Below are 21,532 nucleotides of genomic sequence, written 5' to 3'. Positions count from 1 at the left end.
GAGATGATAATCCTCCGACAGGGAATCAGAGTCGATGCCGGCATTTGTCTCCGGCCACCATCGGCTTGACGTCGCATCTATATCCACCAGCCCCGGATTGCAAATGCCGCACCAATGAGGAGCAGCTGGGAGAGACACAAGAGGTCAGCGCCCGGCGGACAGTCGGAAGGGTTCACGACTTAGATAATGGTCGCCAGCCAATGGAACCCGTCCAGTCCCATATGGAGTTCGATCTGTCAGTGAATCACCGCCGGAAGTGCATACATGACAGGGCAGGACTGCAGAGAGACCCGCTGCTTGCTGCGTGGACTGACCGAGATGCCGCCATCCTGCCATCGCACAGATTCTCACGTCTGGCCCCGTTGGCTGTCGGCCATCGCATCTCGTCTGGTATTGTATGGTCTCGTCTCTCGTCGCTCCCGGGCGTGTCGTTTCGCTGATCGCCGTCATCGATCATCGTCCACGTCACGGGTTGATCCAATGCTGGAGCAGAAGACATGGATCGATTGGATGCCGGGACTGGCCTCGATGCTGGCACGCGACCTCGAGCTGCCTTGGGGCCAGCGCCACAGCGCCCCACCCGCACCCGTGCAGGGGCTTAGCTGCAACTTACAGGGCTCTCGCCGCTAGCCACCCGCTATAACGGTCGCCTGTGACGCACTCCATCCCTTCGGACGGCTCGTGGAAGGTTCTCCTGCGTCCTCCGCCAACCTCCAAGGCTCACAACCTGGAGATTGCATCACCCGGCGCTTCTCCTGAGCAAACCGAGCAGTGCTGAAGCCATCAGACTGGTCAGAATGGTGAGTCCTACTAAGTCTTCTGCTGATATCACACCAATAATGGCAATATTGGCTGCTTGCTGCTTCTGTACAACAACTGACTCCCAGCCAACCAGCCGTCCGAGCGTCATCCTCTCCTATCCAACCGCGGCGAGTCCGCCGAGATCGCCCAGCAAAAGGCGGCCCTGCGCTCTTCACGCATCCGCGAGATTGCCTTCTTTGCCTGGGGCCTCCTCGCGACAGCCGCCTTCATCGTCGCCGCCGTCTGGATCCAGCACGATGCGCAGACCGACCATGGCAGTAACGACAAGGTCGCCGCGAAGCGGAATCTCGTCTTCATGGTGTCCGACGGCATGGGGCCGGCCTCGCTCGCCCTGACGCGCAACTACCGCCAGTACATCAACGGCCTGCCCGAGAACGACACGCTCGTCCTGGACCAGCACTTCTGGGGCACCAGCCGCACCCGCTCCAGCAACTCCCTGGTCACCGATAGCGCTGCCGGCGCCACTGCCTTCTCCTGCGGCCTCAAGAGCTACAACGGCGCCATCTCCATCCTGCCGGACTTTGAGCCATGCGGATCCGTCATGGAGGCTGCCAAGAAGGTTGGATACACCACAGGATTGGTTGTTACAACCGACATCACAGATGCCACGCCTGCGACCTTTGTCAGCCACGTCTTGAGGCGAGAGATGCAGGACTCAATTGCTCTGCAAGAGATTGGCGAGGGTGTCTTGGGCCGTTCTGTCGACCTCATGCTCGGTGGAGGCCGCTGCCACTTCCTCCCCAACTCCACCGAGGGCGGGTGCCGTGCGGATGAAGTTGACGTTACGCGACTGGCCCAGGAGAAGCACGGCTGGGGCTACGCCGACGACCGCCATGGCTTTGACGCTCTCGACGGCGGCAACAAGGTCAAGCTTCCCTTCCTCGGCCTCTTCGCCGAGAGGGACGTGCCGTTTGAGATCGATAGACAGAAGCAGAACGACGTGTACCCCAGCCTGAGCGAGATGGCCACGACGGCCCTGCGAGCGCTCGAAAAGGCGACCAAGGACTCGGACAAGGGCTTCTTCCTGATGATCGAGGGCAGCCGCATCGACCATGCCGGCCACTTCAACGACCCCGCCGCCCAGGTCCGCGAGGTGCTCGAATACGACAAGACGTTCAAGGCCGTCCTCGACTTCATCGCCAGCAGCAAGACGGAGACAGTGCTCGTGGCCACCAGCGACCACGAAACCGGCGGTCTCGCCACTGCTATCCAGGAGCCCGGCCATCTGCCAGTGTACAACTGGTACCCACGCGCCCTGGCCCAGGCCTCTTCGTCCGCCGAGCACCTCGCCTCAAAGCTCCGCTCGTATGCCGCGGCCATCGGTCACTCGAACCCCAAGGACAAGAGAAAGTCCAAGTCCGACCTCAAGAAGTGGATCAACAAGGAGCTCGTCGTGCCCGGCCTTGGCATCACCAACGCCTCCGACGAGGAGCTCGAGGCCCTGGCGGACAACGCCGAGGCTTCGCTCGAGATCTTCTCCGCCATGATCTCCCTCCGTGCGCACGTCGGCTGGAGCACCCACGGGCACACCGCCGTCGACGTCAACATTTACTCCTCTGGCGGGCCCGGCACAGAGACCATTCGCGGCAACGTGGAGAACACGGACGTCGGCAAGTTCTTGCGGCACTACCTCGATGTGGGCGACCAGGTGGAGGAGATTACCAAGGAGCTGAGGGACAAGACGGAGAAGCCTGGTGAGGCCGCAGTGCGCCTGCTTCTGGAGGAGGCAAGTGTTGTAGAGGGATACCACGCGCACGAGATTTAGAGAAGATGTTAGAGAGAGAGAGAGCTGTTTGGTAAGAGTTAGAATAGCTGCTCTGGTTTTTGCATGGCGCGAGTTGGTTTGTCGGATTTTGTTGGAATGTCCGCTTGTCGTCTTTTATGCGGCAGATGAGTCCCAGATTACATGTTTAGATCGTTTGAGCGTATACCTAGCAATGAGATTTAACGTTTGTGTATGACTTTCTTTTCACAATCATGAAGACGATGAGAAAGAAGTTCGATGCAGATAGCTGCTATAAAAATACACAATACACAAAGGATATCATTGCTATTTCGCCGTTCGCTAGACGCCGTGAATCCCATTAACCCTTTTCTCTTTCTTTGGCCATGCCCAGTTCCATTGCCATTCCATCTAGTCCATCCAAACCCAAATGCCGAATCTTCCTTGTAACATATATCAAATCAAGAAATCTCAAACAAACATGTCAGAGCATAACTGGAAGAATCAACAACCGAGAAATCAACCCCCTTGAGAACCCCCCTGCTCGAGATTATACCGCATATACAACTTATCCAAAAAGTGCGAATGCCGAATCCCATTCGGCCTCGCCTTCTTAAACGCCTCAATCGCGTCCGGCAGCGCAAAGCCGCACCTCTCCACCAGGTAGCACACGACAAAGTAGCCCGACCGGTTATACCCATAGTGGCAATGCACGCCGACGACGCACTGCTCGGGGTTCTCCCAGCCCTCGGCCACGGCCCTCTCCCGCTGGGCCTCGCGGATGGAGTCGATGAGCTTGATGAACTGGTCGACCGTCTCGCCGTCGGGCGGGACCTTGGACACGGTCGGGAACTTGTGGTAGTGGATGCCCCGGCGCTCGAGCCCGCGCGGGTCGTACACGGGCTGGTCCTTGGAGATGTCGACGACGTCCTTGATGACGTGGCCCCAGGCGTCGGCGAAGGCGGCCGGGCAGTGCACGTCGTCGGCCTCGCGGAGCGTCTTGATGACGCGGAAGACGGGCTTGCCGCTGGGGCCGATGGGCTCCGAGACGGGCTTGACGGACTGCCACTTGATGAGGTTCTTGACGTCCCACTTGCCCTCGCGCGAGAGGTGCTGCAGCTGCCAGGCGAGGGAGAGGCGCTGGGTGATGTGCTCGGCGAGGAAGTCGGACACGAGGCCGGCGAGGGCGCGGACGGTGAGGGGGGAGTAGAGGAGGGTGTGGTTCGCCGATCCGGTGAGGACGATGGATCGGATGGCTCTCGGAGGGTGCTGCGGCTGAGGTGGTAGGTCTGGAGAGTCCTCGACTGGCGTTGAGGGGCCGTTTGCATCGCTGTCGCCGTCTTCGGATGATTCTGCCCTCAGGCCGTTGCCGTTCGTATCGGCGTCAAGCTGTGTTGAGCCGTTGACAGACTCCGGTGAGTTCAGCGTTTGTTCTGTTCCATTCGACGCCGCTGCTGCCTTGTCCGCCGAGTGAAAGGCTGCTACAATCTTGTCCACCTCCTTCGGTGGCGTCACATTGTCCTTTTCGCCGGCAATGAGATAGACCGGGATATCCAAGCGCGCCCACGAATCCAGTCCTGGAATGCCACCAACCGGCTTCCCATCCCGATACTCAGTCGGTAAGGCGCCGTACGCCATTCGCCTCCAGACCGGGGTGCGACTCTGCTTGTTAAATCGATACTGCATGAGCCTCAGCTCGGTGGGCGCGTCCTCTCCGACGAACCGCTTTACACTGGTGCTGTTGAGTCCTCCTCGGCTATCCCACGCACGCCATAAGGCAAAGATCCAGCCGGGAATCCAGAACAACTTCCTGATAAGCTTCGCTTTTGCTTCCTCCATCGGCCCAGATACAGGACAAATCGCCACCAAGCCGACAACGTGCTCTGCAAGAGTCGTCTTGTGCGGAAGCTCCTTGTCCGCCAAGCCAGCCGACAGCGCGGTTCCCATGCTATGCCCAATCAACACCACGCCCTGGTCATGCTCCTTGTCGCGATAGTCCTCGATGATCACCTCCAGCAGCTCCATCAGCGCCTCAGAAGTATACGCCTCCCACTGCTTGGGCGCAAACTTGGACCTCCCGCCTCCGGGCCAGTCAATCGCCAGACACGGCGCCAGGTCAATCAAGCTCCTCAGCAGCGGGTAAAACTGCGCGACGGATCCCCCCAGGCCCGGGATGCACACCAGCAAGGGCAGCGGCGCCGGCTTCTTGGGCAGCTGGTCGGCCTTGACATGCTGGCGGAAGAAGACGCGGATCTCGGGATACTCGAAGCGGCTCGTCCTGTAAGACTTGAAGTGCGAGTGCTGCTGGAGGAGCGCGGGATCTGTATCGTGAGGGTCCGTGGAGAGCGACGACTTCTCCGGCGGCGGAGAGTCTGGCGATGCCTTTGCCATGGGCGTAACCAGCAGTTGACTCCGTTCCTCAATGTGCGGTGGCGACGTCAATACTGATATCCGATCCTCGAGCAGATTGGGGAAATTGATGCCTGATGAATCTGTAGCGTCTGGTGATGAGAATCCAAGGCCAATGGGTCTGAAATCAGATTCAATGTAGCAACGGCGCTCCGCCTTTTATATGGCGATACGCAGCCGGTGAAGCAATTGACAGAAACCGTCGACTATCTTCCTAGAAGATTCGGGAGCAAAGGTCCGCCTATAACGGCAAGCAATGGCTCTTGAAATGGATCGCACGAAACACACGCTCCCGCTCAAACAGCACACTGGATGATGGCCCAATTCCGAGACTCTCAATTGAGAAATGGCGGGAATAAGTAAGGATAAAGGGAATGGGAGAGAATCAACAGCAGGAAGGCAAATGACGTGTAGATAAGATTAAGAGAAGCAGCAAAGAAAAAAAAAAATAAGTAAAAAAAAAAAAAATAGCGGTTGGCTTTGTCCCCTCACAGGCCGGTATCCGTCAGGTGAGTCAGAAACAAGTAAACAAGGCCGCATCAAGCAAAAGATTTACGTCGCCCTGCAATTGCTTGGCAACAGACTCGTTGCATTGCATAGGAAACTTGCAAAAGGGGAAGAACCAACCACTGCCACACAACATCAATTGGTTGAAGAAGGGGAAAATGAAGGATTTAATGAGGTCAACGCGATTCATTGATGGCCAACCAATTGACACGGGCTCTGGAGAGAGCCTGTCATTGCGCGAACGAGGCCCTGCTAATGTGCAATTTGCAACAAGCCACCAGGTTGTATCGTGGGCTTACCCTAGAGCTGAGGTATTAGTAGGATTGGCAACCAAAAATGTCTGCGGTGAGATTGGTTATTAAGGGCATCTATGAATTGTAGGATTGCTTGTTAACTTGGGAGTTGAAATAGGTAATTACAAACATTGAAAAAGGCCTAATGGCGGTTGTTGAAGAGGCGTTGATTGGATATCACCACTTGCTTGTCTAGCTCATTTGTGGCACACCTGAGAGCAGCTTCAAAACAGAGAAGCCATTATGCGGATAGACCAATGGACAGCAGTACTACCTTATATTTACTTTCAGCATGTGTACTTATATTGAATCCGAGAACTTGAGTCTCTTCCTTTCTCCCATAGATATTGTACACTGGCCCTGAGCTGGATATACTCATACTCCAAGCCACCACAAAGCACCCTTTCACCAGTAACAGTACAGCACAGGACATCCAACCAAAGGTGCCCAAAGTCTATGCCAACCTCCCCCGACCCTATCACCATCGTACAACCATCACAAATCCCCCGTACAACATCATGAAACAACGCCCGATCCTTCCTCCCAGCCAATGGGTATCAACGCCGCCGCCACCTCCGACACTCCTCGCTCCGTCGCCAGCAGATTGAACTGCGCCGCCGCGTTCCTCGTGTCCAGCATCTCGACCCTCATCCCCAGCCGTGAAACGTGCTCCCTCGTCCGCGGACTCAGCGGCAAGTTGTGCTTGCCCACGCCAATGATCAACAAATCTGTACACGTAAAACACAACTCGTCAGCCTCGGCCCTGAGTATGAAACCATGAACCCCCACATTCTCCTCTCAAAGAAAGCAAGGTGGAAGGGCAAAGGAAAGAGAATCCTGCCATGGACACATCGAGAAGGACATACCAGGTCGTGGCCACAGCACGTCAAACAACCCAAACGCCTCCTCCGGCAGCTCAAACTGCCCCTTGTCATTCACAAGCCTCTTCCTCCCGCTCGCCTCCCACGGCCGCCACGCAAATGCCTCCCCATTGACCAGCAGCGCCCCGTCCCCTCGTATCGTGATGCCGCTGTTCAGCCCGAAACCGTCGTGCATACACACGTCCACCGACGTCGATGGCACCGGCACGCTGCCCAGCACGTCCAGCTCGCTGAAGCTCGTGCGGTGCGAGTTATCGGGTGGCATGTCGTCTCCGCGGCGTTTCGAGAGGCTGCTGGGGGTCGTGTGGAAGGGTTTGTAGAGGAGATTGCGTTGCAGCGTGAGGGCTGGTGCTGATGTTCGTGGGCAGAGGCATGTTGAGGAATTGCACACGCTTGCGCGGGCGGCGCGGAGACCGGTTGATAGTCGTAATGAACTGCGCATCCTGAGTCTGACAGGAGGGCTCGGAGTTGTTGTATGCTCAAGGCGTGGTGGGCATTTGTCGTTGGGCGAGCTTGGCCCGGGAAGAATGTGGTGCCAGGTTTGGATTTTTTCTGCTGTCGCGGGGCGGGTTGTTGATGTCTTGCATGTGTAAACGTCATGGTGGCTTACAGCAAGCTATCTGGTTTACATATGAAATGATATCCTCATTGCACAATATACGAATTACGCCACGATTGGATGGCTACTACTGTTATCATTCACTTTCAGAGGTTCAAGTTTCATGATTCTTTGATCAATTTGGCCTTTCCGATGGGGACTTGGTATTTTGGCTGTACACAACTAACCACCTCGGGCCAAACACTGCCTGCCAACTCGCACACGGACTTCACATCGGCAACAGGGGCAATTGCGTACCAACTTGATGTTCGTTCCATTAGATCACCAAGAGGAAGCAGTCCTAAAGACAGCAGCAGACCGGCCATGGGTCGGCTCGGCCATAATGTATCATGCAGTCCGTTTTTGCCCTAATGAACACCAAAGCAATGAACCAAACCCCCAAGAGTTCCTTGCCATCCCGCACAGAAAGCCAAGTCCATCAGTCGAAATTTTTGTCTAGTGGTGGAAAAAATGTTTGTTTATTTCTTCTTCTGGCTCGCCTCCTGCTCCTTCATAACCTTCTTGACAATCTTCTGCTCCTCGATCAGGAAGGCGCGGACAATCCGGTCACGGACGCAGCCACCGCATCGGGAACCACCGTAGGCGCGCTGGACGGTCTTCTGGGGCTTGGAGATCTGGGAGTACTCGCGGGGGCGGAGAGCGGGGACCTAGATGTCCATGCTTGTCAGTTTCTGATATTCTGTACAGCTGCCTGAAATGTTTTCCACGTCGTATAAGGAAGGCGAGAGAAGAGGTCGTCGAGAAGGCGTAGACGGCGGTTCGTGTCGTTCGAAAAGTTTTCAGTCGGAAGCGTCCATCCAGGTCGAAGATGACTTGATCCCAGCCGACATTCCCACTCCATCATCGTTTCTTCGTTCGTATCCATCTTCCCTGCCTCGACCGCCCATCCTCGGGATTGCAAAACTTTGTTCAAGGGCCCTACTTACACCAGGGAGCTTGGCGCCGCAGTCACCGCACTTGGGGGCAGTGCCGCGCTTCTTGATGTGAAGAAGTCGGATGTCGCCGCCGGGAGTCTTGATGACTCGGGTCCGGTTGGAGCGAGTGTTGTAGCTGTAGAAGATTGCGCCTCGTCAGTACGATTATCGCAAGACAGCCCACGCCGGGAAAAGGGCACATCGACGGTTCGACGAGAATATAGATTCGTATCTCCAACGTCGACGGCAAGAATAACTCACCCGTTACGGCGGCGGTAGGTGACTCGGTGGGACGCCATTGTTGCTGGTGATGCTCTGTGGTTGTTCTGAGTATCTCACCAAAAGAAGAGGAATTTCGAGATTTGGGGAAATTTTGTGTGGGCGGAACAACAGATTGTGCCCGCTAAGCCGGCGAATCAGAAGGCGAGTGGCGTGCGGTGCTGGGCCCACATTGGCTGCACGTGATGACGGGCTTTCGCTTTTGGTGATGACCCTCTGCAATTGCTGCCGTAAGCAGGTTCAATACGATTGGCGCTAGTCATGAAGTGACAGCTTGGAATTTGAGCTGCTTCATGACGTGAAGCTGCGCAGCAGATGGTTGCAAATAGAGGTTTGGAAGCATCAAGATTTATTGCTCACTTTTTGCCCTTTTCAATGGCCACGACGGTAGTTGTCATGCATTTGACTATACAGAATGGATAGAGCATTTGCTCTTCCCTTCCTCTGGTGGACGACGAGAGAAAGGAACTGCTCGTGTGAACTGATATCATATGTCCTCGTCGATACAAGATCCCTACTTCCCGTGGTTTTTTTCGCCGGAACCATTGCTACTCCATATCGCTTTTATAACTACCTAGGCGTATATAGCCATGGTTTCCCAGACTGCTGCCTTGCGTAAGTAGTTCGGAACCGCAGTAATTTATGCTGATGTAGGCCGTTCTTTCTTTGGCCTCCCGTACAAGTCATGGTAGAAGCCATGCCGTACCTCATATCACCACACGATCTTAGAGGGCACTTTCAAAGCCTCACGGCAACACTGGCCGCAGCCAAGCGCACCTCTGTCATTAATAACCAACTCCTGAAATCCTGAATCCCAAATCAACCATTACTCCCAATTGCCCACCAAGGTACATTATCCGGGTATGTAGCGCCAATAAAGGGACGCAGTATTCCGTAGCCTCAGCGCCATTACTCCATTGAACCGTTTCGCCAGACTGCCCATCATAAGTGGAGAAGAAAGAAAAGAACAAGATCGTATGCAGAATCGCACCCAGTTGGCGTTTATTTCGTCCAGTGCTTATCAGCATTGAACCACTCCGGGTAATTGTCGTACCTCCACGGCGCAATGCCATCAGGCCTCTCCTCCCTGCTCTTGGCAGCGCGCGCAAAGGCTTCGGTGCTCGTCTCGTCCGTCATGAGGTCTCTGAAGTCGGAAATCTTTGCCTGTGCGTCGGTCACCGACTTCATGAAGGCGGCATACATGGCCTCTGCTGTAGCGGGTGTTAGCCACGGCGAGGCGACACCATGTGACGACGACGAGGGAGGTCTTCTTACGCGATCGGTGTTTCTGCACCAAAGGTTCCAGCATCGTAGGGATGAGGCCCTTTAGCTTGCGCTCCTGCATTTGGGGGCATCACCCGGTTAGTCTCGCTTGGCCAGACACGATGCGCAAAGAGGTTCAGTATCGGCGTGCCTTTATGTGCAGCAGCTTGAGCCGCTGCATCGCCACATCTATGGCCTTGAGCTCATCGAGCACCTGCTGCTTCTCCGCCTCGTCGGGCGTCGTCGCGGCGTTGCTGCTGTCCATCGCTTGCAGGAGGGAGCGCGTAACCGAAATTGAAGAGAGCGAACGAGGGTCAAGCCGTGTCTCGAAGCTGGCAAAAAGCGTCCAAAATGTCGACAAAATCGCACCCCACGCGCAGGTTGCAGCAGGTCTGAGCGAGTAAGAAGAAACGATTCCAGAAGTTGGGGATGGATGGCCATCGCGCAGGGTGGGGCGCCGAAGGGACAGGGTTTGAGGCTTAGAACTTCGAAAACGTAGAGGCAGGTTCCGTGTCCTGGTGCGGCTTATCGGGCACCGCAGCCGAGGTACTTGGTACATTATGGAGCTGCCGCCGGCATACAACCTTACTGCAGCCGAAGGTATTGGGTACGGAGTTTGCTCAGCGCCAGTGCGATACAAAGTCCCGGGACAGATGACAGTGCAGATGCCATACGAGGTTCTCAGTCTTCATACGGAGTACTTGGATACGAGCACAGCAGCCAGCTGCACCCGCGGCAGCCTGACGCTTCCCAACACATTACCTCACTGGAATCGCGGGATGCACACATCATTGGCGATGGCAACGAGTCTCCTTGCATGCCGCGAGACGGGCCAGACATGTGAGGGCCGACGGGCTGCATCTTGGAACTCTGGGACCGTAGCATGTGCTGCCCGTCACGTGCGCTGGAGCTGCTTCCGGCAGCTTTGAAGTGCCAAGGATTCGGAGATACGGCCGGACCCCTGTTTGTTTGTCTTGGGAGCGGAAACGGGGTTGGACTGGCCAGTGCAGCGGATTTGGAGCATCAGCTTGTGCTAGAATGCTGCTAAGACAGTGGCTTGCGGTTCGTGAAAACAACAGTCGAGACCTCGGGACGGGAGAAAATGTAGTAAGAAACAGCATCTGCCCGGGAGTTCAGGGAGAGATGTTCGATTGTGCCAATCTCCAGTTGTTTTCTCCTGAACGAGACGCGCAATCCAGGGGCTCCTTTGCTCTCCTGTAGGTCTGAAATAGAGTTGGCCGCAGTGCTAAAAATGCAGGTTGCTCCCTTACCCACTTTGGATATGCGCGCATCTCCAGAAAAAAGCAGCGAGAGATTGGTGTAAAAGGACGATTGACGACAAGTACTGCTACACGGAGACAGGACGTATGGCGTGACGAGGAAACGATTCCAGTACCGAGCTCGTGTCTGAATACGTATAGACATGGTTTATAAAGAACCCCTATGATGTGTTATTTCTGAAAAAAAAAAAANAAAAGGAATGATTGTCTCCCTCTCGTATGAAGTCTAGCCCCAGCATCGGCGGTGCAAGTACATCAGACAGCGGCTGACGGGTCCCTGTACAGTACAGTACGTAATGTCCACAGCCAAACCCTGCCGAGACAAAACAAGAAATGCTCGGATGCTGCAAAGCGAAGGGGCTGGAAGAAGTGCCCTAGAAAAAAAGGAAGGAAAAGAACAAGAAAAAAAGGGCGCTTCTGCTCCGAGCACAGCGACATGCCAGTGACATTCTCCCTCAGCACGACCAACGTGAAAGTGTCCGCATCTCGGTTTAGCAGCAGCGCTAGAGCTTGGCTCCAGCAGCCGAGTCCATCCCTCACTCGACCCAGGTAGAAGCTACCTACCTGTCTTACCCGACGAAGCCCCAGCCGTCCTGGACAGGTACCGCTGGCTGCCCGCCCTTGTTTGCTGTGCCCGTTGGCTGCTGTCAGTTTTGCCCCTTCACTGCCTGCAGGTGCTGCTACTGTCAAGGTATCGGGTACTTCGTGCAGGCAAGCTTTCTTCCTCGGCCTCTGAGTGGCCCGCACCGCTCGGACCGGATCAACACCAAACCTTGAAACCTGGCAACAGTGCGGATTGGAAAAATCCTCACAGGCCGGCCTCTCTTTCGCAATTCCTGTACCTTTACACTATCCATCCACAGAACATTCTCTGCCTTACCTTAGTAGAGCAAAGCAGCGCCCCACGCACACCAACGCGACTTCAACTTACAGGCATCTCGTGCTCTATCAAGCCAGAGACCATCATCACCGGCTCCTCGTCCCCCGCGATCCCGTCCGCAGCTTCCATTGCCACCGCCAGAGGACAAGACGCCCATCGCCCGTCTGCCCCTCCGACCTCATCTTCACCAACCCAGCCCTTTTTCCCCCTCGTGCAAAAGGTCCGCGCCTTTCGCGTTCGCCACCGTGGCTCAACTCATCGCGATGCCGAATACCCCCCCGCCGGCGCTGCTGCCTCCGCCAGAGGGCATCTTCAGGACGTTTGACGACCTGATGGCGTCGGTCCAGCGCGTCGCAAAGGACCAGGGCTACGGCATCGTCAAGCTCCGCGCCTCCAACTACCGCGACGGCAAGCCCACCCGCTACGACCTCGTCTGCGATCGCGGCGGCGTCAAGTACAACAGCACCGCCAAGAAGCGCAACCCGTCGACGCGCAAGATTGACTGCCCGTTCCGTGCAAAGGCCGTCTGCGAGGTGCAGCTGGGCAATCAGTGGCGCTTCGCCCTGCAAGAGCCCAGGCACAACCACGAGCCGCGCGTCCCCTCCGGCACCCCCGGCCAGGAGAATGCTCCCTTGGCGACATCGATCCGCTCCTTCACCAACAAGCTGGACCGCCTGAGCCACGACATGGCCCAAGGTCTGATGCGCATCGAGCAGCGTCTCGATAACATCGAGAAGCGCATGGAAAACATCGAGGCGCGCGCCGGCGGGTACGAGCCTCGGTTCCAGGCAATAGAACAGCGGCTCCAGGGCATGGAGGGTCCTCGCATGGACGGCATGGGCATGGACGATGTCGAATCGCGCCTGCTGGCCTCTTCGGTCATGTAGGCAAGAAACGAGGGGCGACCGCGGCAGCGTCAACAATATACATGGCTCCCCCCCTCCGAAGGAAGAGACGTGTGATGCGTGGCAGCCGCATCCTCACCGTCGCCCTACGACCTAGTTTCTCATTATTTTCAAGGGTTTACTGTTATTCGATTCTATCTTGCGCACCAAGAAAAAAAAAGTAAGGAAGAAAGACCAAAAAAAAAAAGGACTAAAATCGCGGAAATGGCCGCACACGACTATGGGTATTATCAACGCCTCTTCACGGCCGGGCTTGGTTTTGTTTGCTCAGCCAGCCCACGACGGCGGCGACAATTGGGGCCAAAGTTTATGGCCCCCGGATGCGGGCTGATACAGTCACAAGGATGGTTATTGATGGAAATTTGGGGGTTTACGGGTGGTACACCAAGGGTGGTGAACGAAGGCGTTCCGGTCGGCTCTCTTTTTCTCTTTTCTCCCCCCACTGCTGTATATCTCCTCGATATACTGATGCCTGGTTCTTCCACTCCTCACCCTTGTTCGTTTGATGGATGTTGTTTTTCTTCTCTCTTGTTGTTTTCATTTTAAGATTGTTGCTACGCTCAGGGCGCGCAAGGGAAATGCTGGGGCAGGAGGGCGGCAGCGAAACAGTTTCCATCTGGATGGCTGTGTTCTTTTCGGAGGAATGCGCACGTTAGGGACATTGCGCGCGAAAACAGACCCTAGGGAGATAACTTGATCTATATGAACCCTTGCAATTCTTCTTTTTTTTCTTTTCTTACGACCCTCGGCGGCGAGAGTGGCTGATGGGTGGCCATTCCTCCTCCATTTCTGCTCTATAAATTTCATTACGATGAGTCGCGTTGGGATGTCTCTTGTGCAGATGCCGCGGCTGAAAGTTCTCCTTCTCTTCTCCTCAAGCTCTTCTTTTTCTTCGGCCCCCCCCTTTCATCTATCCCATACGTGAGGCTGAGTGGCTGTCTCATATACACAGCCCGCTCATCATCCCGCTAGTCTCGAAATCCACACCGATTGGCTGTTTCTCATCACGTCTTCGACATCTGGGGTCGAAAAAAGAAAGGATGGAAGAAGTTGTAGTAGTGGTAAATTCTCTGCGCATCCTCGGTGATACAAGCTCACCTTGGGTTACGCAGCGGGATTCCCAATCCTTTCCCATTTCGTTTCCCTTGGCGTCGGGCTTGGGGATGGGTGCAGAGAATATACGTAGCACAGAATACCTTGGGATACCTTACCCTAACATCCACTCGATATTTCCGCCTCCGAGGGCTGGGCGCCGAAAAAGAAGCAACTGAATGTCATGGGGATGGAGTTTCAGCCATCTCGGTATGCGAAGAAGTGTCACTGCTGCATGGATTTTCCACGCGCACTTTGTTCCAATACCTTTCCTAAAGCAGAAGTTTTCTTTGCACGATTTATTGGCCAAACGCAGTCGTCCTCCCTGCTTTGGAATTTTTTTCTTTTCGCTGCGAGTGTGTCGTATCGATCCAATAAAGGCTGGCGAAAAGTGCGCGAAAAGGGTGCGAGGGGCGTTATAGAGGTATTTGAGGTGTCCAGATCTCGGCGCTGTGGCCGGCCTTTGGAGGATTGGAATTTTCTTTCCGGGGGATTTTCTCTTTCCAGTTTGTGCTGTATGTTCGTCTTTGCAGTTTGCGAAGAGGACCCAACAGCCTTGAAGCATTCCCTTGACGATTTGGATGTTTTGATCTCATCGGTAGATCGGTGGCGATTTGCCTCGGTAATCTTCAGTAGAGTATCTCGTGCGACTGAGCTGTGCGTGCAGACTCGGAGCAGTTGTAACTCCCCTCAAGGTGATAAATTGCCGGGTATCAAAGCGATCTAAGTGAGGATGTCACTGAAAGATGAGGGTCCAGAATCCTGTGAAAGTGTTTCACCACGGCCTGGGAGTCTACTATGCTCGTCCTGTTCTGTGCCTCTGCGTATGAGGAACCCATGATGCGCAAGCGGTTGATTGCCGCTAGACTCTGATTTGGAAGTTGATTCGGAGGTATTGGGGAGGGTCAGAAATGCTATGAAAGGGATGTTGCTCGTGAACTAATGCCCTGCTTGGGATGTTAAGGTATGCAGCGAGTTGCCTGACACATAGGACACATCGGGTTCTGCGTGAGAGAGCCTCGAGGGGGGCTGAAAAATTGCAATGAAAGTTGAAAGTTGGACCCCCGGCCATTGCAGGCAGCTTCCTTGTTCTCAGATTTTGAGTGAGGATGATGTTGTCTGCTCTTCGTCTACATCATGAAGAGATGGCAACCTATTTTCTGGTCAACCACGTATAGTTGCTGTATGGCAGAATGGCGCCCCAGTGGGATATGGCAAATAACATGATCCTGACAGAATTGAGTATTCAAGCCGGAGATGGATTCATGTACTTGCCGACACCTGTCTGCAGTCTTGGTTGTCAGAAGCTAACTCGCATGGAGGTGACAGCGTAACAGTGGCTGGTTAGAGACGCCATTGACAAAAGTACTCTATTAATACCAAGAGATCTACTCTCATCTCAGAGAGTCCACTTTATCATCGCATATTTCTTTTCTGTAGTCAACGGTGCGATGGATAGCATAGCACCTTGCCACATGCGTTCCACTTGTACCAGCTGAGCGTCGTCCAGTCACCATCAATAAGCCCTCCAGGAGAAGAAAAGCTGCGTCTTTCCAATCCTTCTTATTGTACTAGACGAACGATTTCGGTGCTTTTATCATCTGGGTTTCTTACCGTATCTTGACTGTGCCATGACTCTTCAGCTCGGCAATGCTCCGTCCCGGGCCCCCTCCAAGGATCAAATCCTTCCTCGGCTCCATCGAACTCTTCTATCCGACATTCGATGGATTCAGCTCGAGGCGAAAACCCGGAACCAACAACAGCCACATCCATGCACCATTAGTAAGGGAATTGACGCCCAACATCATCTTCACCTGAATACCAAGGTAGGTAAGTCATTGGCCCACGCTCTGACCTGCCAGAAAGTTTGAACGGCTGATCTTTGCACTCTATGCAATGATCGTACCATTTGTGTCATTTTGCAGGCCGTTTGTGATTTGGTTATGACGTGCTGCCGTCTTGTCCGTGGCCCGTTGATCTGGACCCTACAATTACGATTCACTACATACCTAGTCTAGGTTCCCATACATCTCGACAACAAGTGATAGGTCCAGTCCGGCATCTTTCGCTCCGATATGACATGGTGAAGCCTTTTCAGCTGCACTGCATGTAGTCGACCGATCATTCGCACGGCAACGCGAGACTGTAGCCTGAATGCAACAAGGTGACATCGCAAAAGACCCCCTCTCGCATCGTCTTATTAATATTTGCACAGCTGGATCTGAGTCAAAGAGGCCGCCAATTCTCGATCTCAGAGTACATAAGCTGGACACTTTCCAGGCCACGATGGCCGCCATGAAAATGGTCCAAGCTCGGGATTTCGCTCGCATCTCGAATAAGTAAAAGTTCCATCATGAAGTGGCTGGTATTCAATAGGTAAGTGAATTACATTTGATGGCTACATAGACGCTCCTCGTATCCAAGCGTTCGAAATGGAAGAACCAAGTACCGTAAGAGATTCAGATTAGAACGCCCTCTCTGCATGTGAAGGCTACAAAAGAACATTATCGCCAGATGTAAACTAAAGAAGAGGACGTGGCTCCCATCGTTACACAGACCAACAAGCAAAGTACAAGACAGCCCTAGGGCAGAAGGAAAACTCGCCGACAGCATCCCCTCCCGAACACCACACAACTAGTAAACAACTGCCGTATGGTCGGTGGTAATATCCGTCACCTGTCTCGCAGCAATGGCCGACAAGATAATGAGGTCCGAGAAAAAGTCATCGCACTGAATGTAAATCTCCAGCCTCTTCTCCAGCAGGTTGACGCCATTGGACTTGACCTTTGCCAGCGTCCTGTCATTCCCATCGACCAGCTCCAGCGACCCCCCAGTAAACTTGTTCTTCTTCCACTTGAGCTCGCCCATGGGCGTCCCCTTGAGCGTAAAGTCGTAGGTGAGCTGGCTCATGTTGAGCTTGAACGACTGCCCGCGCAGGCTGAGGTCGGTGTTGGACGTCATCTGGTGGAAGTTGCCCTCGCCGACTTGGGGGCCGCCCCCAATGGGGCCTTGGAAGAATCGAAGGGAGGGCTTGGTGTAGGTGTGTAGCTGGGCAGAGTAGAGCGGGATGGAGTCCGGGGGCTGGCCGTCTTGGTGGACGAGGATTTCCGACTTGTTGAGGGCGGTGTGTCGGAGCCAGAGGACTCGCTGGGGAACCAGAGGCTCTTCGGGGGTGGATGAACCGCAGCCCATGATGGCGATGCGTTGCTCGACTGGAAAGAGCTCGTGGATTGGTTCGTGGAGGCTAATGCGATGGTCGATTAATGAGGACTATTAGAAGGCGCGGTGGCACTCTCAAACTTGACAATCGGGATACTGTGCTCTCGTCAATGTCTGATGGGTAAAAGTCGTAGGAATATTGGTGATACCGGTAGAGGGAGTACAGCAATATAAAGGGAAGAAATTGGTACGGTGGAAGCAAGAGGCAGCTCGGCGGAAGATTGCTCTGCCTGCAAGGGGGGGGGGGGCCAAGCCACTTCTTAAACGCTGCTGTCGCCAGTCTAATGCGGATCGTCTCAAGTCAGAGGCGCAGAGGGACTCGTCTGCCCATTCCACTCCCTTGTTGCTCGGCTGCTCCATCCGCCCTCTTCATGACTTCAACGTTCTTTTGTCGCCCAAGGCCTCAATGCCTCCATGACTGCATGGATGCGCATCCGCCTTGGTTTGTCCGCCCTCGGGGCTAAAGCCTGCGAGGCCGCCCGATGATGCAATGCCCAATGAAGCTGCCCTGCTTTCCTATGCAGTCTAGGAGGGCAATGTGTTGACTGCCGTGCCGCGATGCCCCTTGCTGCCGATCGGGACGACTAAGATGTTGGTCGTTGGTGGTCACCTCACGTAAGCCAGGTGTGTTGGACATGGCAGCCGCTACCTGAGGTCCAATCCAACCTGTTTGGCCTCTATCCGCGTGATGCCATGTCTCAGATGGAAATTAGATAGGCCACAATCCTGTCTCTTGTCGCTTCTTGTTCAATTGTGGCTCAGCTCGTGGGAAGCACTGAAGAAGCAGCGCGGCCTTTTGGGGGGGCTCGGGTCAGGACCTGCTGCGGCTGCTGTTGGTCGAGGCACGTGGCTCCATCAAGACGGAGTCTGGTCGATTCGTTTTGACGAGAGGGACGAGATGGTAACACGTTATGCAGGGAGGGGGGGCTGCGCCGTGCAGGCGCCACTGATGCCTTGATCATCTCGCCAATGTCGGCCGACTGGTGATATGGCGAGAGACTTGCCGCCTTGGTCTGCATCAGGGTTGCATTCGTTTCCTTGGCGGTGGTGGTTTTCTCTGTCTTGCGTGCTTCCAGGATGTTCGGGGATGTGCGCGAAGGGCCTTCGGCCGCTGCTCGATGATGTCTGTTTGCTCTGATTGTCCTTTCATGCCATATCCTGGTTGCCGTTCCCTGCGTCACAACTCCCACGATCTTGTACGAGGACCAGGCCTGGCTTGGCGTCGACCAAGAGAGTAGTAGAATAGCATAGCGACTTTCCGTGCTTGTAAACTGGATAGCAATCATCAGAATGCAGACTGCTTCTGTAGGCAGGCTCCAAGATGCATCGAGATCGGATGAGCCCATCCGGCTTGCTGCTGCAGAGGTGCCAATGCGTAGCACTCCGGGGTGGCTATTACTCGTATAGACAGTCCATTTCGAGTAGGAAATGGCGTAGAACATGAGCTACGGCCTTGCTTCTACCTTAAATACTGTAAGAGCTGTCATCCATCCGCCAGGAGGAGCGTTCAACTTGACGCATTCTCGAAAACAATTGCGGAGGACTGTGACGAGGTACGTACCTGCATGAGCCACATGCCCTAGCCTCAATCAGTTGAAGGCGGCGCCCCGCCCGATTTGGCTGAGATCGGCGCTCTTCCTGAAAGCCAATCAGAAGTCTACCTCAAGCTAATCTAGCGGGGCGGTGGCTCTCGGCTTGTCTTTGTTCTCCCTGAGCGGAAATCCCCCGCTGCCACAAGCCTCCTCTTGACATCATCACGAATCGCCGTCAAGAGATGGACTCAGCCTTGCAATAAGCCTTGCGTGGTGTCTCGATTGCTTTCTGGGCTGCTTCGTGCTTTATATGCCATTGCAAACAAGATCTCTTCTGCATGTCATGCCACATCGAAAAGAAAAAAAAAACGGCACACAGCACACATTGACAAGCAACCACCATCAGTGATCACACTATCAACCAACCACCCAACCTGCTTTAGCCTGCCAGAGCTGTCGATTCAAGCTTAATACAGCAAATCATCGGAGATACTCCGTTGTTGGCGGGCGTCGCATCGTCTTCGTCTGGACCCCCTCACTGCCTGTTCAGGAAATACGCAGCGCTGCTGATCAGCTGTCACTATGCCGGGCGTGCCGTCGTATCGCGGATGCGATGCGTGCAGGAAGCAGAAGAAAAAGGTTCGTTTCGGGTGCTCCGTCTAGATCTACCGGGTCACCAGGTGGAAATACAATTGGAATGCTGTCATTCTATCGTTTCCTTCATCTGCTATTCGTGCCGCTAAAGCACACTTCAGTGCGACATGGCCTCGCCCGCCTGCTCCCGCTGCTCGCGCCTCAACATTCCGTGCGTGGGGTGTGGCCAGCTGCGATACAAGTTCAAGGATCAGACAGAGCTACAGGCCGAGAGACTGTCCAAGAGAACCCGAGGCAGGACGTCCCCCCCTGAAGCCCGAAGCCGGAGCCCGTCGTCCATCACCAGCCTTGTGTCGAACGAGCAAACCGCCCGATCCGTGGCCTTTGTCTCGCTGCTCGACATCACAGATCCAAGCTATGACCTCAGCTGCTATGGTGGGTGGTTCAAGGATCTCCCGCGGCGTCTGGGAACCAATAAGGCTCTGGATGCCGCGGTAGAGGCCATGGTGGGCTTCTACCCGCACATGCGCAGGCATGAGCAGGCATCTCTATCTCGGGGGTCGCTGTTCAAATATGTAAACGCGCTGCAGGCTCTCAGAACCAGCTTAGACGACCCTCAGCTGGCGCAGAAGCCGGAGACGCTGTGTGCCGTATATGTGCTGATGATCTGTCAAGTAAGATGTGCCCAGTATCCCAAATTATAGAAACTGTAGGCTGACATGGCTGCTTTCGACTTGCCAAGGGCTGGACGGGTAAAGATACTGATCAGCGTATGAGCCACGGGGAAGGACTTGCGCATCTCCTCGATGCAGCAGCATCGAGGCAAAGCCGGGACCCGTTCGAAGAGAATATACGTGACACCCTTTATGTGCCTGTAGTAAGTCCCACACTCCCGCTTGACGGATGATAGCCTTGTTTTTCGCCCAGTCGCTTACGCAAACGCATCAGATACTAGAGGCCATATTCAACCCCAGGATACGACTGAGTCCCTGGTTTTCGAAACTCAAGGCACGTGCATATGGTCCGGCAGCATCCATCGCCAGCACGGCCCGAAACTACATTAGTCTGGAGTTGAAGAGCCTTGTCCATATCCCCGATTTGATCCGCGAGCCTTTCGAGCACAAAGACGAGATTGTGATAGCATATGAACGAATGCGCCTTGAGATACCGCTTCTGAAACGTGGTCTGGGAGTGGCTGATGCTCTAGCATCTGAATCGCAAACGGACGCAACGACGAAAATCCGCATCCAGTATCAAGTCTCCTACGGTCTCCTGCTGGGTTGCGCGTTAATGTTCAACGGGTACCTGCGTGCCTTTGGCGCCGACGACGGTAGTATGGTCGAGGAGTCAGACATGATGGCAAACGAAGCCATCAAACTAGCTCACGCCGCCTCGCAATACAGGCCGCTGGGAGCCAGCTTCATACCACTCTGCCTTATCCCGGCCTGGGCAGCTTCGGACGACGTGGCGATTCAGCGGAGAGTAATTGAAGCGCTGGAGATTTACCAGGACGACTTTTCGCCGCTGACGGGACGGAGCTGGTATATCATGGCGTACTGGCTAAGGGGGGAGATGGATCTTATCAGGAACGGGCTACACTCGTCGCCTTTGGAGAATTATACTGATAGGCGGTGGGGGACGGTGGTTCTTGATGAGAAGGGGGATGTGTTGTGTGGTGGTGAGACGAGCAATTGGTTTTACTCTTCAGAGCCATGAGCTGCGGGAGTGTACGTTTGGGTGCGAACTGTTTGACGATCATGATAGACTATATAGAGTGCCTTTAAGGTGATGTTATTGGGAGAGTAGCGAAGCCAGCGAAGCGAATTGATGTGCTCTTTGAAACAGTTTGTCTGTCGCTCCCGACAACATCACGTTAAGGGTGCCGAAAAAGCCACTCGGGAAGTTGTAGCCAATGTTGCGGTGTTCTTTACAAGCACGAAGACTAACTCCCCGAAACGGCAAGGCAAATTGACGTCAAATCTTCATGGAACCTATCGCAGCTCATCGACCACATTACATATTCTCCCTCAAATCATTTACATTGCACGATTAGTGCTTCAGTAAGTTATGTAATTCCTTTTGTGGTAATGCCATTGAGTTTTGCCCTCTACGTCGTTGGCGATAATTGTAGAAAAAAAAAAAAAGGCTCTGCCGGGCTCAAGCACAAAAGCCACAGTTCTGCCCTGACGAGTTGAATCGCAGCCTGAGAAAACATCTTCTACCCCTCAACCTTATTTTTGCTTCAATTCAGCCACGTCGACGGATGAGAAGGAGGCCACTGACGTGTAACCGACTTTTACGAGTATCGGCAGAGAGGCGG

General features: G+C 54.5%; 11 protein-coding genes across 11 annotated transcripts; 5 read left to right on the top strand and 6 right to left on the bottom strand.

The window, feature by feature from the left end:
* Nucleotides 1–797: 797 nt before the first annotated feature.
* CCMA1212_001546 (Repressible alkaline phosphatase) lies at nucleotides 798–2,587 on the top strand (the record flags this gene model as incomplete). The annotated part of the gene is made up of 2 exons (XM_073698968.1): nucleotides 798–804; nucleotides 888–2,587. The coding sequence occupies 2 exons, from the start codon at nucleotides 798–800 to the stop codon at nucleotides 2,585–2,587; spliced, it is 1,707 nt and encodes a 568-aa protein (XP_073562016.1).
* A 477-nt stretch (nucleotides 2,588–3,064) lies between these two features.
* Nucleotides 3,065–4,936, bottom strand: CCMA1212_001545 (mRNA-capping enzyme; the record flags this gene model as incomplete). The annotated part of the gene is made up of 1 exon (XM_073698967.1): nucleotides 3,065–4,936. The coding sequence occupies one exon, from the start codon at nucleotides 4,934–4,936 to the stop codon at nucleotides 3,065–3,067; it is 1,872 nt and encodes a 623-aa protein (XP_073562018.1).
* Nucleotides 4,937–6,270: 1,334 nt separating this feature from the next.
* CCMA1212_001543 (uncharacterized protein) lies at nucleotides 6,271–7,077 on the bottom strand (the record flags this gene model as incomplete). Its single annotated transcript, XM_073698965.1, has 2 exons — nucleotides 6,271–6,482; nucleotides 6,621–7,077. 2 exons carry the CDS (start codon nucleotides 7,075–7,077, stop codon nucleotides 6,271–6,273), a joined length of 669 nt encoding a protein of 222 aa, XP_073562020.1.
* On the top strand, nucleotides 6,305–6,990 carry CCMA1212_001544 (uncharacterized protein; the record flags this gene model as incomplete). The annotated part of the gene is made up of 2 exons (XM_073698966.1): nucleotides 6,305–6,453; nucleotides 6,510–6,990. 2 exons carry the CDS (start codon nucleotides 6,305–6,307, stop codon nucleotides 6,988–6,990), a joined length of 630 nt encoding a protein of 209 aa, XP_073562017.1.
* Nucleotides 7,078–7,712: 635 nt separating the features above from the next.
* On the bottom strand, nucleotides 7,713–8,467 carry CCMA1212_001542 (60S ribosomal protein L34-B; the record flags this gene model as incomplete). The annotated part of the gene is made up of 3 exons (XM_073698964.1): nucleotides 7,713–7,901; nucleotides 8,181–8,304; nucleotides 8,430–8,467. The coding sequence occupies 3 exons, from the start codon at nucleotides 8,465–8,467 to the stop codon at nucleotides 7,713–7,715; spliced, it is 351 nt and encodes a 116-aa protein (XP_073562019.1).
* A 982-nt stretch (nucleotides 8,468–9,449) lies between these two features.
* On the bottom strand, nucleotides 9,450–9,975 carry CCMA1212_001541 (uncharacterized protein; the record flags this gene model as incomplete). Its single annotated transcript, XM_073698963.1, has 3 exons — nucleotides 9,450–9,658; nucleotides 9,723–9,786; nucleotides 9,898–9,975. 3 exons carry the CDS (start codon nucleotides 9,973–9,975, stop codon nucleotides 9,450–9,452), a joined length of 351 nt encoding a protein of 116 aa, XP_073562487.1.
* Nucleotides 9,833–10,114, top strand: CCMA1212_001540 (uncharacterized protein; the record flags this gene model as incomplete). The annotated part of the gene is made up of 1 exon (XM_073698962.1): nucleotides 9,833–10,114. The coding sequence occupies one exon, from the start codon at nucleotides 9,833–9,835 to the stop codon at nucleotides 10,112–10,114; it is 282 nt and encodes a 93-aa protein (XP_073562486.1).
* A 2,019-nt stretch (nucleotides 10,115–12,133) lies between these two features.
* On the top strand, nucleotides 12,134–12,757 carry CCMA1212_001539 (uncharacterized protein; the record flags this gene model as incomplete). Its single annotated transcript, XM_073698961.1, has 1 exon — nucleotides 12,134–12,757. One exon carries the CDS (start codon nucleotides 12,134–12,136, stop codon nucleotides 12,755–12,757), a length of 624 nt encoding a protein of 207 aa, XP_073562004.1.
* A 3,744-nt stretch (nucleotides 12,758–16,501) lies between these two features.
* CCMA1212_001538 (uncharacterized protein) lies at nucleotides 16,502–17,059 on the bottom strand (the record flags this gene model as incomplete). Its single annotated transcript, XM_073698960.1, has 1 exon — nucleotides 16,502–17,059. The coding sequence occupies one exon, from the start codon at nucleotides 17,057–17,059 to the stop codon at nucleotides 16,502–16,504; it is 558 nt and encodes a 185-aa protein (XP_073562005.1).
* Nucleotides 17,060–17,844: 785 nt separating this feature from the next.
* Nucleotides 17,845–18,528, bottom strand: CCMA1212_001537 (uncharacterized protein; the record flags this gene model as incomplete). Its single annotated transcript, XM_073698959.1, has 1 exon — nucleotides 17,845–18,528. The coding sequence occupies one exon, from the start codon at nucleotides 18,526–18,528 to the stop codon at nucleotides 17,845–17,847; it is 684 nt and encodes a 227-aa protein (XP_073562001.1).
* Nucleotides 18,529–19,200: 672 nt separating this feature from the next.
* CCMA1212_001536 (uncharacterized protein) lies at nucleotides 19,201–20,928 on the top strand (the record flags this gene model as incomplete). The annotated part of the gene is made up of 4 exons (XM_073698958.1): nucleotides 19,201–19,257; nucleotides 19,374–19,886; nucleotides 19,955–20,089; nucleotides 20,161–20,928. The coding sequence occupies 4 exons, from the start codon at nucleotides 19,201–19,203 to the stop codon at nucleotides 20,926–20,928; spliced, it is 1,473 nt and encodes a 490-aa protein (XP_073562079.1).
* Nucleotides 20,929–21,532: the final 604 nt, after the last annotated feature.

This window comes from Trichoderma ghanense (genome assembly GCF_004382785.1).
Source record: "Trichoderma ghanense strain CCMA-1212 chromosome Unknown scaffold_1, whole genome shotgun sequence".
NCBI classification, from domain to species: domain Eukaryota; kingdom Fungi; phylum Ascomycota; class Sordariomycetes; order Hypocreales; family Hypocreaceae; genus Trichoderma; species Trichoderma ghanense.
Note: the sequence above shows the minus strand (reverse complement) of the source record. Positions and strands in the feature narration are given on the sequence as shown.